This window comes from Narcine bancroftii, chromosome 9, assembly GCF_036971445.1.
Source record: "Narcine bancroftii isolate sNarBan1 chromosome 9, sNarBan1.hap1, whole genome shotgun sequence".
NCBI classification, from domain to species: Eukaryota; Metazoa; Chordata; class Chondrichthyes; order Torpediniformes; family Narcinidae; genus Narcine; species Narcine bancroftii.
In genome coordinates this window covers 26,174,468-26,191,143 of record NC_091477.1, presented here as the reverse complement: position 1 = coordinate 26,191,143, position 16,676 = coordinate 26,174,468, and the positions used below count along the sequence as shown (strand labels likewise).

The following is a 16,676-nucleotide window of genomic DNA, read 5'->3' as shown; positions in this document are numbered from 1 at the left end:
GCCAGAGATCAGGACCAGGGTTCAATTCCCGTGCTGTCTGCAAGGAGTTTGTACATTCTCTGTGTAGGTTTTCCCTGGGTGCTCCACCTTCCTCCCACCATTCTAAAACGTACCAGGAGTGCAAGTCAATTGGGCAGCATGGGTTCGTGGGCCTAAAGGGCCTGCTACTGTGCTGTATGTCTAAATTAATGTTAAATTAAATTAACAGCCAAGATTTCCAATCATTGTGAATTAAAAATTTCTGGAATATTTAAAATCAAGTGATTTATTAAACTGTTTGTTTATAAACAATTTTTTGCAAGTAGATCTATTTTTGATTTTGGGCGTACTACTGTAGTTGACTGTTACTGCCTCCTTAGTTCTAGAGCAATCAAGGATAGGTTCCTATCCTCGAAACAATTATATATTTTTGCCGAAATTTTGCTGTCATGGGCGAATCATCACTGCATTCTCTCAATGGATTTTAAACAAGTAAAATAGGGAAAAAAAAACTTGTATTTACAATGCCAGCCAATTTCAGAATTTATTATCTTGGGAGCATTATCAATAATTCAGTGCTTGTGGTATTCATTTGACTTAAATTTAAACCATACCACAGGTTACATTAATAAGCCTGTTGTCAAGCCAGTCATTATTTTGAAAAAAAATTCACTTGCATAAGTACGTTTGTTAATTCTTTACTTCGGTGGATGTGTTCTTGAAATTAATATTACATGTAAGGATTGCAGCTTTATTTGTCTAGAATCAATACATGATGCTACTTGAAAATATTGTCTCTTTTGAAATAGCATCCGTTTTAACTTAAGTTTGATTTCCTTGAAATCCCGATTACTTGTGCATTTACCTTGATTAATGGTAAATCCATCATTTTCTTCCAGGGCTCTCCATCAACCAAACGTCGTGGCCAGACATTACAACCAATCATTGAAGGTGAAACTACCCAGTTCTTTGAGGAAATAAAGGTTTGGCTTTAATCACAAAATCCTCATTTATTTGTTAGTTTTGCAGTTTTTCAAATTGTTTTTAAATTTCATTGACTATTTTGTGGATGGTGCAACAGTACTTATTTGAGATCAAATTGTAGTGGGACGCCACGTTTATACCTCGAGGTATAATGTGGTTATAGTTCAAGGTTAAAGAAAGAAGAATCTCACACGAAGGGAGTGTAATCGACACTGACATTATTGGGCTGCAGCTCTGTCTTTTATAGGCAGCCGGCCACATCACCACTGAGGCGTGGCTTTAGTGGGGCTGACTGCCGATTGGCTATCCCAGATACGTGGGCCTGGACTTGACCCCCTGCGATCCACTGGCAGTGATTGGTCAATTTGACTGCTATTACTGCAGCCTATGGGAGCGGGTCTCTCATCCTGCATGCTGTTTACTCGATTGCCGCGTTCAACAGCTGTTTCCTGTGTTGGCCCACTACACGATCCCCCTGTCTGCCCCCACCACCGAACCGCAATCAGGTCACAGAGGCCGAACCCTGCGTCGTGAGATCGGGTGAGTGACTAGCTGGTTAAAGTCCGAGTGGGCCAATTTCAGCCGGTCAAGCGAGAAAGTGCCTTCCCTGCTGTCAATGTCCAACATGCAGGTGGAGCCGTTGTGTCTGATGACGTGGTATTGGCCCTTCACAAGACCACTGGAGTGGCCGGTGAGCCCCGTGCCGGACGAATACATAGTGACAGTCTGCAAAGTTCTTTGGAACAAAGATGCTGGCTTGAACGTGGGCTCTGAGCTAAACTGGGGCCAGTGTGCCCAGGCACTCATGCAGTCGAGACATTGTGGCTGCCGGGAGCTCCCCGATATTCTCGGAAGCAGCCACGAATTTGTCTGGAATGACCAGGGGTGTGCCATAGACCAACTCGGCAGATGACGTCTTGAGATCCTCCTTTGGGGCGGTACAGATGCTGAGCAGGACCCAAGGGAGTCCATTGGCCCAGTTTGGTCTGGTGAGTCAGGCCATCAGGGCTGTCTTCAGGTGCCTGTGGTACCTCTCCACCAACCCATTGGCCTGCGGGTGGTATGCTGTTTTATGGTGGAGTTGGGTTCCCAGAGCATTTGCTAAGGTGGTTCACAGGCTGGAAGTGAATTGGGCTCCTCACCAGATGTTAAGTGTTTGGAGACTCCAAAATGTGCTAGCCAGGTGTTCAGTAATGCCCATGTACGTGCCTCCATAGAGATTTCAGGTAACGGTACCGCATCTGGTCAGCTGATGGACCATGGTCAACAGATAGGTGCACCTCTGGATATAGGTAGAGGACCCACAATGTCTATGTGTGTGTGGCTGAACCAACGGCATGCTGGTTCTGGAGCTTGGATGCTTGGCCCTGAGTATGTTTTGGCCCACTGAATGACCTCTTTATGGAGGCCGTGCCAGACATAACTGTTGGCCACCATTTTAGTCCTGATAGCGGGGTGAGCCAAATTGTGGATCAAATTGAAAACTTGCCTGCTCCATGTGGCCGGAATGACAGGGGGCATTTGCTAGTTGAGGTATCGCAGAGCAGTGTACGGTTACCTGCAGCAATCTGGATTGCCTCGAGTTGAAGGCTGATAAGTGCTGTCTGGTACGCCGGTATGTCAGGTCCACCTGCTGCACTTCAGCCAGGGCCACATAGTCAATACCTGGTGCAGGGTCGTGCTCCACTAGATAGCCGGACGGGATAGAGCATTGGATTTGCCAACGACGTGTTCAATATCTGTCGAAAATTCAGATGTATAGGACAGGTGCCGCTGTTGCTTGGTTGACCACGGGTTTGTGGTCTATGTAAATTTTGAACTTCCTGCACTCCAGGAAGTAATGGAAATGCCGAATTGCCATATAACGTTAACAGCTCCCTATCAAAAGCACTGTACTTGAGCTCTGATGGCAGAGATGTTTACTGAAAAAGGCCAGCAGCTGCCTTTGTCTGTTAACCAGTTGCTCAAGTACACCCCCGACCGCTGTGTCAGATGCGTCTACCATGAAGGTGGTCAGGGCGTCTGTCCTGGGATGCACAAGGTGCGTGGCATCGGCTAGGGTGTCTTTGGTAGCTAGGAAAGCCTTGGTTGCTTCCTGTGTCAATTGAATGTCTTCCCTGGGCCCTGCCATGAGGGGAAATAAGGGACTCATGATGTAGCCTGCTGTAGGTATAAAGCAATAATTAAAAAAAATTGACCATGCCTGCAAACTCTTGCAGGCTCTTCACCATGGATGGTCTGGGGAAGGAACGAATGGCGTCCACTTTGGTGGGCAATGGCCTCGCCCATCTCGATCAATGCAATGGGCCAAACTGGAGTTGAACTCACTTAGCCTGGAGAACAATAGTCTTAAGTTAGTACGGGTGTGGCTGGCTATTAAAATGTCATCGAGGTAGATGAAAGTGAACTGTAGATCCCAGTCCACTGCGTCCACCAACCTCTGGAAAGTCTGAGCCGCATTTTCAGCACAAATGGCATGCAGAGGAATTCAAACGATCGAAAGGGTTATAATGGCAGTTTTTGGAATGTCATCTGGGTTGAATGGGATCTGATGATAACCCCTGATGAGGTCCATCTTGGAGAATATCTGTGCCCCCTGCAGGTTAGCGGTGAAGTCCTGGATGTGGGGTGAGAAGGCTGACAACAGCGCAAGAGGTGCAGAAGAACCCATTCGCCATCTTACCATAAATATACAAAATATTTTTCTTAATATTCCCAGTTTTAATGTGGGAGTTGTATGCCCGTTGGCCTTGTATGCCATCAAGTACGGTAGTTAAATGATTAAAATAAATCCTGAAAATACTGTGACATGATGGTCATGCTGAATGACCAATAATTGTGCAGTGTTGGAAGCCCAGAGGATTCCAAAAACCAGCAACAACTTCAAGACAATAGTTACTTAAACAAAAAATGTTTTTAATCTTCTTCAAACATAAGATCAACATTTAACTTATTATTGCTAACTTAACCCCCTCCTAATTCTAAGCGAATGTGCTCAGGAAATTCCTTTGTTTCACTGTCCAATCATTCATTTTTCATTTCTCTTAAGTTCACTGGCATCAGGCAATTTTTATACTATGCACAGAGTTTAACATTTATGATCTTCGTCAGGCTCTGGTGCTCTAACTTAAAATTGTTACCGCAAAGGAAGGTCTTTGTTGGTTTCAGAGAGAGAGATATTCGTTGTTCGTCGAATATGCACACAAACTGATCTCCTTCAATCAGCCGCTTCAGTGTCTTGCTGAAGAAGGTTACCACAGAGAGTTCATTTTCCACTACTTCAGGAGAAACACGTTAACCAGTCACATCCTCTTGTAATTGACTACAAAGGTTTAGAATAGGCTGAACTCAGAACTCCAAACCCGTTTCAAATGGGGTCTTGTAGCAGGTCTGCAAAACTTGCAGTTTCCAACACCTCTTCCTGCTGTAAGCTGAACTCTCCCACTCTCTGGCATTAGTTTTAATAGCAATAAAAGACTAATTGGTTTCTGAGCCTGACACTGTTCAAACATGCTGATCCATTAACATCTACTTGTAAAATGCTTACAAATACTCTCCCATTGTATCAGCATAGCCAATTCTAAACATGTCCCTCCTGCATAGCACTTGAGATGTTTGTTTGTGAAATGTAACTGAGATGTTTGTGAAGTAACCCCCACAATCTGTACCTTTTTAAGATCTATTTTATCCCATAATTGTATTAATTTATTCCGTAACAGTAGTTAATAAAAATGCCTGCAATTGAAGTAACGTAGCTTGTGAGATGTGCAACAACTCTTAAATCAGTAAATCTCTGCATCTTGGTTAGAAATGTGCATGATAGTTTTGACCAATCACAATGTATTAAATCAGTTATTAAATATGGCTCGTTCTATGAATTTTATAATAAAACATAGTCTCATCACCTTCACGTACTTAAGCTCTGAAGGTTTAAAATTTAGTTGAGCATTTAATATTCACAGCATTTATCCTTGCAGAATGGTTGACTAGAGGCTTCCAATGTTTTGTTTCTAGGAAGAGGAGCAGGAAGAGGATTGTAACATGGCAGCTGCATCAAGGCCAGGCTTCCATGCTGGGAATTTTTTGGATCATTTGGATAATGATCATAACACAATTGCATCCACTGTAGAGGAGACTAGTCTGAGGCTTGACTTGGGAGTTTCAAGCACACATGCTGCATCAATGTAAGTATGTGATTTTAAATACTGCAATATCAGATTTCAATATGTAATTTTAATTTAATTGACTTGGAGATTAGAGAAATAGAATGCCTTGCATGGAAAAAATGGCGGCGCTGCCAGAGTTGCGGCAACAGCGGGGAACAAAGTCAAAGTGCTCCCCTGCACGGTCCAACTGCCCAGTCAGGCTGCCATCAATTCTGAACAGGCTTTAAATGGCCTGTTAAAGGAACTGATGGTGGTTCATTTTTAAATCCTGCAACCACGGGGTCTGGGCCTAGATGGTAGCACCCATGGTTGCCGGTGTCCATGAGGGGAAGCAGAAGAGTAGGTCACCAGAAAATAGGGATACAACCCATAGGATGGTGACCCCAGTGATAGCCCAGTGAGGGGATCTGAGGCTGAAGAACACGCAGCTGAAGAACACGCAGGCAGCGGGATGTTGGTGACTCGGGGTGAGGAACCCACATAGGCTGTGGACTGCTGGTGACTGCAGTCAAGGGATTCGCACCAAGCTGCGGACTGCTGGAGACTGGCTCAAAACAGGCTGAGGGGGTACCAGGTATTGGAACTGAAATGTGTGAGGGTGCCTAGGGTATTGGAAGCTTCTTGATTGTGTCAGAAGTGTGCTTTGTAGCTCAGGTTGCTGATGGTCTGGACTGAAGGCTGTGTGGCTGCAGATGCACTGGAGGAAAATCGGTGTCTCTGGGGATGGGGACTCCCTCTTTTTCTTTTCTTTCTCTGGCTATAAGGGACACTAAGCAATTTTGCTGATAGAGAATATTTGTCTGCCTTACAGTAGACAAAAGAAATTATATATATCATTTTCTGTTTTATTACATGACAATAAAATGTTCTTGAATCACCTTTCTTGTTTTCAATTTGAGTATAATTTTGATATTCTTAGTGTTATGTCTGTACATATTATTATCACATGGAAACACTTGCAGTGTTCAGAATGGCTTTAATGTACAAATTTAGCTGAGGCATGCCTCTATAATCCAAAATTAATGGAAATTCATTTGGCAGCACAGTACAGTGAAGGTGCATTTGTACTGTTTAACAAACATTGGTACCTGGCCTCCAAGAAAATTAAAGGCTGATTCTTAATCCTTTGACCAGCTTTTTATCAATCACAAAGTTGCATCTTGCAGGTCAATCTTAAAGCATTCTGAAAATATAAATGGACAATCATGACTGGGTTAATTAATGTTGCCTAGAAACAATGGCAACTTAAAAAATTTCAATTAGATTAGGTTCTTCTTCAACCTCCGATTTCTTTTATTTACCAAGAAATGGACAATTTTGTTTTAATCTAATTAGCAACTCTTATTTATCATTTGACAATTTTACACATGGACCATACACTTTGCGTAAATTTGGATTTTCGGCTGTACTAATCAAGCTGAGCCAAGTTAACACTCACAAATAGATCAAGGGATATATTTTAAAATAGTATACAAATAAAACTGTGGAAACTACAGGGGTATCTCACTGCTGTCCATCACAGGCAAGATTTCCACCTGCCACCTCCTGAACAGAATCTCCAGGAGGTGCAATGCGACTTTCGGCCAGAACAGAGTTCAGTGGACGTGATATTTGCCGTGAGACAAGTTCAGGAGAAGTACATCGAGCAGAACAAACCTCTTTACTCTGTCTTTGTTGACCTGACAAAGGCATATGATAATGTAAACAGGGAAGCTCTCTGGACCATCCTGAGTCATTATAGATGCCCAAGGAAATTTGTCAAAATGATTCAGCTGCTCCATGCTGGAATGACAGGGCAGGTCCTCTACAGGGGTGACATATCAGCTGCATTTGTCATTTCTAGTGGGGTGAAACAGGGCTGTGTACTAGCCCCAGTCTTGTTCAATCTGTTCTTCATTTACACGTTGTCACATGTCTGGAGGAGGGAATATACATCAGATACCATCTCTCTTTGACCTTCGCTGCTTGAACGCACGTTCCTCTACACCGTCATTCAAGAAACTATTTTTGCTGATGAATGTGCCCTCTTGGTGCACAAAGATAATGATCTACTGTTAATGCTGAACAAATTCTCAGACACTGCTATGCTCTTTGGCCTGACAGTCAACCTGAACAAGACTGAAATACTCCACAGGTCCATGCCAAACACCAACAGCATAGAACCAAAAATCACTTGACAACACCCAGCTGACCAATGTAAACAGCTTCAAATACTTGGGGAGCATCATCTCGAGTGATGGATCTTTGGACAAAGAAATTGACTCCAGGATCAGCCAGGCTCTGGGGAGGCTGTGTACCAAAGTGCTCAATCAACACAATGTCCACATTGTCACAAAGCTGAAAGCTTTGTCATCTGTGGTCATCACTTCTCTTTATGGATGTGAGACCTGGACTCTGTATCAACGTCATATTGAACAACTGGAGAAACTGGCATCTGTTGGCAAGATTGTGTCTCCAACCTGGAGGTCTTGGGTCTGGCGAAGTCCATCAGCATCAAGACCCTGATCATCAGAGCCTAGATGTGGAGGGTGGGACATATCATCAGAATGGATGACTACTGTATGCCTCTCCAGCTACTCTATAGTGAACTGAAGACCAGAAGGAGACCTCAAGGTCATTCACGCAAGTGCTATAAATACGCTATGAAGAAAATTCTATGCTACTATGGCATCCTGCCAAAACAACTAGCAGCTGTGGCTGCTGATGGGTCCCATTGGCGAGCCCTGTGCGATAAAGCCTACTCCAGTTTCGAAGACGGGTGCTTCCAAAATTAGGTGGAAGGCTGTGAACAGCGTTGCAGAGCAGCAGCTACAGTTATTACAACAACAGACTTCCAGTGCTTCCATTATGCTAGACTTTGTACTTCCAGACTGGGGATGCAGTCACCTTCATATCCAGAGATTACAACAATGTGTTTTCTTCGAACTGAAGGATGACCAATATTTTAGTTAGATAGCAAACAGTAGATATTGCAAGTTCTAGATGGATCTTTCTTTGAAAATGAATGAGTGGAAATTTAGGAAGCTGAGAAAGACTTTTTATTCAATCATCAGATGGCACAAATCAATGTGAGTTGGTGAATCAGTTGTAAATGATGTCAGCCAATACATTTTTTTTGATTAAAGATGCATTTGAGATTGCAATTGCTGCTCTATTCCTAAAATGTGCCACTAAGTTTTTATTTACATCTTTAAGGCCTGAACTACTTGAACAACTCTGGAAAGCAAGAGATGACAGGAAGAATTTGCGTAAAACTCTGCGTGAGTTTGAAGAAGAGTTCTACCAAAAAAATGGAAGGTTTGTTCTTATTCGACTTTAACCAAAAGACCACAAACTGAGGAAAAAAATCAGACAAAATGCCATTCATTTGATTTTCAAAGATAAGTTCGAATCTTCTTTCCACAGATATTATGGTAACCCTGTCACCACGAAGTTGTGTAGCTACTTTGTAATATACCTGTATGGCCCTTTTTTAATAACTGAATGATTAATTGATTTGCATTTTGAAAGAATCAGAAAGAGCTATGTCGGCCCATAAACATAGTTTCCTCATCCATATTCTCTATTATTCAACCTTTAAAATTTTTTAAAAAAAATTTGCTGCTTTTCCATATTTTTAATCCTCTTCAATTTATTATTTTTTAATTCAACAATTCCAAAAATATTGCTCTAAAATCTTATGTGGATGAGTGCTTTCAAAGTTGAGTGAAGCCCTTTTCAGTATCATGTACAGAGTTGCTTATGGTATTGAGTGAAATGATTTTATTTTTATTGTCTTCAGGTTCAAATTGTAAGTTTTTGGGGTATGAATAGTTTAATATTACCAAATTCTATTGAAGAATAGGATACCTTGCAGTTAATTTTGAAACACTAACAGGCAGTTCAGCCCAATAAATTTATGCTGTACACAAGTCTGTCAGCATTCTGGAGTTTTATCTGTATTGAGAGCATGACTGATAATAAATTGGAGTAACTGTAATGTTTTCACCTGTGAGCTGGAACGAAATGATTCAATCAGAAAAGTGCTAAATGCCAGCATTTAAATTTGGATCAGTTTGATGATCATCTTCCTCTCACTCCCCTAATCTTTCATCTTCCATCTGCCTTGCCTGATAGTTATCCTGCTGAATACATCTATTTGTACCTACAACTGCTGTACTTTTGATTGCCTGTGTAAATGCTGAATATCTTGAGATTATGATATGTTTACTTTCATAAACATTATGTAATGTACATGTCCAGTGCAGCTGAACAGGTACTTGTAAAGAAAGTCAGGAATAGTGAACTAATTGAATTAAATTAAAAGTCAAATAATATTCAAGTGCAGACTAAATAAAAAGCAACTTGCAACAGTGCAGCCGTCTAAGGGGAATGTACTAAGTACATTCTGTAAACAGGGAGGCTGTACTAATGTACTAAGGGGAAGTTCAGGAGTCTGTCTCTGTTGGCTGCTGCCTTGACATAGATGTCTGCAAAGGATGAGAGTTCAGAGCCTATACTGACTGTCTACTATCTTCTGCAGCCTCTGTGTTCCAGGGCAGTCAAACTGATGTTACTGATTCACACTGATTGTAGTCTGTCAATAAGGAAGTCACGATCCAGTTACAGAGGGACAGAGAGAGAGTCCCAGATCCTTTAGCTTGGTCTTCTATTTTACTGGTATAATGGTGTTGACTGCTGAGCTATAGCCAAAGAACAGCCTGATGTAGGTCAGACCTTGTTGACCTTGTCAGTAGGTTGGAGCATTGGCATTTTCAGTCCCTATGGGGCATCGTAGATGCTTTTTTTAAAAACGAGGTTGCCCATCTCTTTTTTTCCCACTCACCCCACCATGCCCCTTTCCTATTGATTAAGATACAAAACTCATTTAAAGCATCAAAGAGATTTTGATGGATGAACTGTGAGCTGTTTCAGGACTAAAAGCAATGTCCAATCTTGTCTCATATCTACAAGTTCTCTACTAGTTAGATGTGAATTTAATTCATGCTTTGAAACATTAGAAACTTGTTCATTATGTCAGTATTGGAACTTTATAACTTTTAATAATGATTTAGTTCATTTTAAGGACATAGTATATATCAGTTTAATTAAAACTGCCATACATGCTTTTCCTGATTTATAAATGTTTTGATTATTCTAGAAATGTACAGAAAGAAGATCGTGCTCCAATGGTTGAAGAATACAGAGAATATAAACGCATAAAAGCCAGAGTCAGACTTTTGGAAGTTCTTATTGGCAAGCAAGATTCTGCAAAATTTAAGTTGGTTTGATGTTACGATGTTACTATCTTCATCAGGAGTAATGTGTTGAATATTTTATCTTCTGGACCTGGTGCTTACCTCTTTTTGTAACATTGCCTTGCCCAATGCCAATATGTGCACTTTACACTGGTGCTTCTGACAAAGTAATGAACTAAGGGTAAGTTTATATCCCAAGGTTGTTATGAATAGTAGATGGCTCTGGAATAATAAAATATCTGATTAAATTAGTACTAATATTTTATTAGGTTGATGCAACTTGTTCTGAAATGAATGGTTATACTACATTGTAAACGGGGGGGGGGGAGTGGAGGGGAATTGGGATGATGAATTTTGAGGTATGATGATGAAAGCAGCATGGATTTCAAGAATAATATTCTCTCAGTTTAAAGGCAGATTGCAAACTATTTATTTTGTCTCCAAATGCGCTTGCTACGTGTAGCTGTGCACAATGATTTTTGATTCCTCATAATATCAAAATGTTTGGTTTTAACTTTCAGAGCAGTATGGTTTTCAGTAGAATTCTTCTTAAATCATTCATACTCATTTTGTGAAGTGATCAGATTCTGAGCCAGAAAGTGGAGGTGTACACTTGTATATATCTGAAGTTGTTTGATATTTGTAGTTGTCCACAATGGTACAGAAAGCACTAATAAACAGTGTTTACTAAATTGATGTTACCTTTAATAAATGTATTAATATTTTGAGATTTTCCTGTAAAATTAAATATTTGGCAGTGTTCAATTTATGAATGTGTTTTAATGCAAAATACCTGCTTTCATTATAACTTGTCACCTTGTGCCACTTTTTACTGCTGAAGATTGATCAAAGTTCAGAAAAGGTGTTTGTGCAGTGACCTTGTGATTTTTAAAGAAACACTTTTTTTGGAAATATGAAAAATGTTTTTGAGAATCCTTGTCATTTGAAGAATATGATGGATGTTGCCTTATACTATTTGTGAGTGATCATTGCATGCACCTACTGTATGTCATTTAAGCAGTTAACATTTATTTTTGCATGATTTTAATTAGTAATTGCAAAAACATCTGAATGTAAACATCACAACCCTTTGAAAGCAGAGAATTATTAAGATTGAATAATGCTGCATCTTAAAATCAATCATTTTTGTACATGATTGCATTTGCTTTTGTGTAACAAAACCATGCAGTTTTTGGGCATTGTATGTGTCGACACTTCATTGTTGAAAATGACAATATTACTACATTACTACTACATGAAGAATTTAATAAATGCATGGTATCAGCACTTTCTGGTGTTTCAGTGTGTACATATGTCAATAAGCTGGTGCATTTTGTAGTCTTGAATAATTTCTACGCTCCTTTTTATGAAAAGTTATCCCCGTATATTTTGGTGTGTTGAGATTTTAATTAATCTTGTGTCATCCATATTAATTTTGCTTGAAGGTTAAATCTGTTGAAAAATCTGAGCAATAACATTGAAAGAACATTAATTGCGCAACAATATTCTAATAGATGCTTAAAGTAAGTTTTGTATAGCATTCTTTATAACATGTACAATGCAGAAATTAATAATTTTGCCATCTTAGGACAGGTTTGCAGTGATCTGTAAGATTTGCTATAGTACATATTTCATAGAGATAATTTATCTTGGAAGTTTTATGCAATTTCCCTCACTTGCAATGTCATTTACTTCCCTACCATTGCAGTCTGGCATGTAAAACAACTTCATGAGATAAAAATTCCGATAATATTCAAATAAATACCCTGCTTGTATAAATCTAAAATTAGTGCATGTAGTTTGGTGTGTTCATTCGTCCATCATATTTTTATCATGTACAATAAAACAGATGTTTGATTATCCAATTGTTCAGAAATTCTGATAGTTTGGCATCGAGTTCTCAAATGGTTCTGGTTCCTCCGTTCCCTTTGACATTGTCTGTGGTCCTGGTTCTGTTGCTCCCTTGAACACACCAGGGCCCTGCTTCCCATTCTCCCTTTGCGCACACTGTGTCCCTCTTTCCCTGTAAGATCACTGGATTTGCTAGAAACTTTATTATGATGCCATCATGTAACTTTTTCATTGTGTGTTGGAATATTCTAATAACATATAATAGAAAATCTGCTAGTCCAACATTAGCAAAGTACCATGAATGCAGATTAATGGAGTTTTACTGTATGTGGGATTATTACTTGCTTTAACCTATTCTGGATTGAAATTTGATTTTTCAAAAAGCCTTGGCCTGTTTTGGAATATATTAGGCTTAGAAGCTGGTGCTCAGTTTCTTTGATAGAGCTGGTATCAATCTTTCAACCTGCATTCTCCCCTTGTACCCAGCTACTAAAACTGGTATCAATCTTTCAACCTGCATTCTCCCCTTGTACCCAGCTACTAAAACTGGTATCAATCTTTCAACCTGCATTCTCCCCTTGTACCCAGCTACTAAAACTGAGTAACATTTTCAGTCTGCCCATGATTCAGTGTTAATAGATTTTCTGCTCTGTATTGTACCAGAAGAAAATAGCAATGGGACAGGAAAATGAACTTAGTGTAGAGGTTCAGCTTTGATCTTATTGAATAGTTTAAAGCTGATTTGAGTGACCATTTGGCCTATTCCAACTCCTATTCTTTGTTTTGGTGTCATATGGAGTATAGTGAGAAGGGTTCATCTGTGAACAGACTAACAGGTTATCTCTCTTTGGCTTGGCTTCGCGGACGAAGATTTATGGAGGGGGTAAAAAGTCCACGTCAGCTGCAGGCTCGTTTGTGGCTGACAAGTCCGATGCGGGACAGGCAGACAGATAACAGGTTATCTCTAGAATCCATGTAACCATGAAAGGAGCACTGGATTGGAATGTAAAGATCAGGTATCACCAAGCAAGCCCAGCAGGATGGTATTGTGGGGGTAGACTCAGGTGCCTGATGACTATGGGGAAGAAACTGTCTTTAAGCTCATTGGTGCTTGCTTCTCTCCAGTGGGAGGAGGGAAGAAGAGAGCATGTCCAGGGTGTGCTGGGTCCTTCAGTATGTTGGCTGCCATTCCTAGGGAGTGGTTTCTGATCTTCATCAGAGCAGCTGCTATATCACTGATATATCCAGCAAGTGTATTTTTGATGGTGCAGCTATAGAGGTTGTTGAGGACAAAGGGGGTATGTTGAACTTAATTTTCAAAGAAAGTAGAGTCATTGCTGTGCTTTCTTGGCTAATGTCATCATGTTTATCCCAAGTCAGGTCATTGGAGATGTTTTTGCTGGTGGATTTGAAGCTATCTATTTTTTTACACTTCCGCACCATTTATATGGATTGGAGTGTTGACTCTGTCCCATTCTGCTAAAGTCAGTGATCTACGCCTTGCTGTTGTTGAGAAAGGTTGTTATCCATCCCACCACATTTTAATTTTTTTCCCGTATTCTGTCTTGCTGTTATTTGATATCTGGTCTATTTACTGTGATGGCGACACATTTGAAAATGGAGTTGCGATGGTATTTAGCTGTGTAGTCATGGATGTAGAGGGACGATAGAAGGAGACTGAGTACACATCCATGAGAAGAACTGGTGTTACATAATTGTGGAGATACCTGTATTATCAATCTTTCCTAATTGCAATCTATTAGACAGGATGGCAAGGATCCAGTTGTAGAAGGAGGGGGCTGAGATCCAGGTCCCATAGTTTGAAAATGACTTAACTAGGGAGCTGTAGTTTATGAATCGGTATTCCAGAAATAAGTGGAGACCCAATAAGATGGTGTCTGTTGTGGATCTATTTGTGTGGCAGGCAAATTGATGTGGATCAAAGCTGGCAGGTTGGCAATAGTTGATAAGAGACATGACCAGCCTCTTGAAGCACTTAAAGATGGTGGATGTCACTGGTCAGTTGTCATTTTGGCCCAATATTTATGCTTTTGGTATAATGTCGCCTTCTTGAAATAGGTGGGAATTACAATGTTCTGTAGGGAAGATGAAAGATATCTCTGACTATGTCTTCCAATTGATCAGAGGAGGTTGCAAGGTCATATTCTGGGATTCTGTCTTGGACGGTTGCATTCTGCAGGTTCACTGCAGGAAGGCTACCCTTACTTCAGCAGCAATGATTAAGGGTGCGACATCACTTGTAGTAAATTAGGGGTCTCCAAAGTGGTCAATATCGACCCCTAGGGGTTGAAGACAATCCAAGGGGTTGAAAGAATTGTAGACCCCAAGGTCCCCATTCCTGCTGGGAGTCCAAGGCGATTTCTTCGATGCAGACGGCACTGTACCCATTGTTAAGAATGGAGTCATTGTTGATGTAATGAGGAACGAATAGCAGGATGTCGAACTCCCCCAGAACTCCTGGACCAGGAGAATAAAAAAAAGTTTAAAGGACAAAAATAAGCACCAAGAACAAAAACAAATAAAAGTTCTTACCTTGCAACAATGGGAAAGAAGAGCATCAGCCAGGAAAAGGCAGCCAGGAAGGTAGGAGGAACGGTCGGCACCCGATCCAGTCCACTTTGAGGAGGCCAAGATGACGACGCCAAATCCAGGCCTGAAGCCTGGGAGGCCCCATCACTGGAGGGCCAACTTGGTGAGGATGACCGAGGCCGACATCGGGAGAGAATTGCAGGTAAGTCCTGGGACCCATGGAGGGAGCAAGATGGCATTGGCAAGAGGGGGAGGGGGCACGAAGCCCTCATTACAAGATATTTGCAGGCCATGGAAAGAATGGAGAAGGGACTGGCCAGGGACTTGAAAGAAAAAATACAGGAGAGATATATGACAAAATGGATAGATGGGAGAATGTCATAATTGGATTGTCAGGAAGGGTATCTGAAGAACTAGAGATAATGAGGACCGAATAAACAAATTAGAAAGAGGTCGCTGCAAGAGAAGTGGAAAGGGGTCACCTCTGGCAGAGGATCGACACTTTAGAAAATCATAGCCAGAGGAACACCATAAAGATGGTGGAGTTGCCAGAGAGTAGAGAAGGGAGGGATCTGTAGCATTTTTTTCAACACTGGTTCCCATAAGTCTTGGGAAGGGAGAAATTGGGGGAATTAGTGGAGTAGAGAGGGCCTATCAGACCCTCTTACCGCACCTAAACCCTGGTCAAAAGCTGGTGAAGCTCTTGCGTCTCCAGGACCGCAAGAAAATTTTAAGGACAGTGGTAATCAGGGTGAAAGCGAGATGCGGTGGGGGGGTGGGGGGGTGGCTGATGGAGCTGGAGGGGGGAAAAAATCTTTTCTCCCCAGTCATAAGTGTCTTTAGTGTTGCCTGATGCCCCTTACAGTATGAGAGAAAGAGAGTTCCTTCAGGGTTGCTGTGTGTCTGTGGATTTGCCTCCAGCTCCCCCACAGCCTCTACAGCTGCACGGACTCCTTATTCAGTCCATTGGCAACCCAAGCTCCAGATCCAAATCTGATATGATCAGGAAGTATTCAGTGCCCGAGGCCCTTCGGGAGCCTTTCTTGACCACAAGACCCTCTTGAATCCTGGTTCTGATAACTGATTCCCATGGCCCCTTCTCCAACAATGCGTAGCTTGTGTGGGTCCCCAACTGCAAGTCATCCACAGACTGTGTTCTCCCCATTTCTGCTGTCCTGTACCGGTCTGCTTCTCTCTTGGAGTCCACAACTCTTTGTGGCAGCTGCTGAGTACAGGTCCTGCTAACTTGGGCATAGACCTCCACTGTTGTAGAAATTTAGTTCAAAAACACATGGAAGTCCTCATCTTGGGTGCAGATGCAACAGAGATGGAGGAATTGAGAGAATGGAATGAAATCCTTGCAGGGGACAGGGTGAGAAGTGGTGTAGTTGAGGTAGCTGTGGGAGTTGGTGGGTTTATAGAAGATGTCTGTCGAGAGTTCATCTCCTGAAATGGAGACAGAGAGATTGAGGAAAGGGAGAGTGTTGCTAGAGGTGAACCAAGTGAATTTGAGGTCGGAAGTTGGCAGCAAAGTGGATGAAGTCGACGAGCTCAGCAAGGGTACATGAGGCAGCACCAAAGTAGTAATTGATGTAGAAGAGTTGAGGGGCCTTGTCTGTGTATGCTTGTAGCATAGTTTGCCCCATATGGCCAAAAAAATAAGGTAGGTATAGCTGGAGCTCATGTAAGTACCATGGCTACCATTTAACCTGGATAAAATGCGATGAGTCAAAGGAGAAATTATTGAGAGTGAGGACAAGTTCTGCCAGCTGGACCAAGGTGATGGTGGAAGGGGACTAGTTGTTTTATTGTCCAGAAAGAAATGAAGGGCTTTGAGGCCTTCATTATTGGGAATGGAGGAGTATAGGGATTGGATATCCATGGTAAATACAACACAATTGAGTTCAGT

At 41.5% G+C, this 16,676-nt stretch overlaps 1 protein-coding gene across 1 annotated transcript in view; it reads left to right on the top strand.

The window, feature by feature from the left end:
• The window catches only part of fam13b (family with sequence similarity 13 member B), a gene marked incomplete at its 5' end in the record, with an annotated part of 93,152 nt that extends 81,499 nt beyond the window's left edge, over window positions 1–11,653 (top strand). The window contains 4 exons of the mRNA XM_069899021.1: window positions 879–962; window positions 4,978–5,147; window positions 8,325–8,426; window positions 10,270–11,653. Coding sequence (XP_069755122.1) covers window positions 879–962; window positions 4,978–5,147; window positions 8,325–8,426; window positions 10,270–10,399 — 486 coding nt within the window. The remainder of the gene's footprint in view (window positions 1–878; window positions 963–4,977; window positions 5,148–8,324; window positions 8,427–10,269) is intronic.
• Between the last annotated feature and the right edge of the window lie 5,023 nt (window positions 11,654–16,676).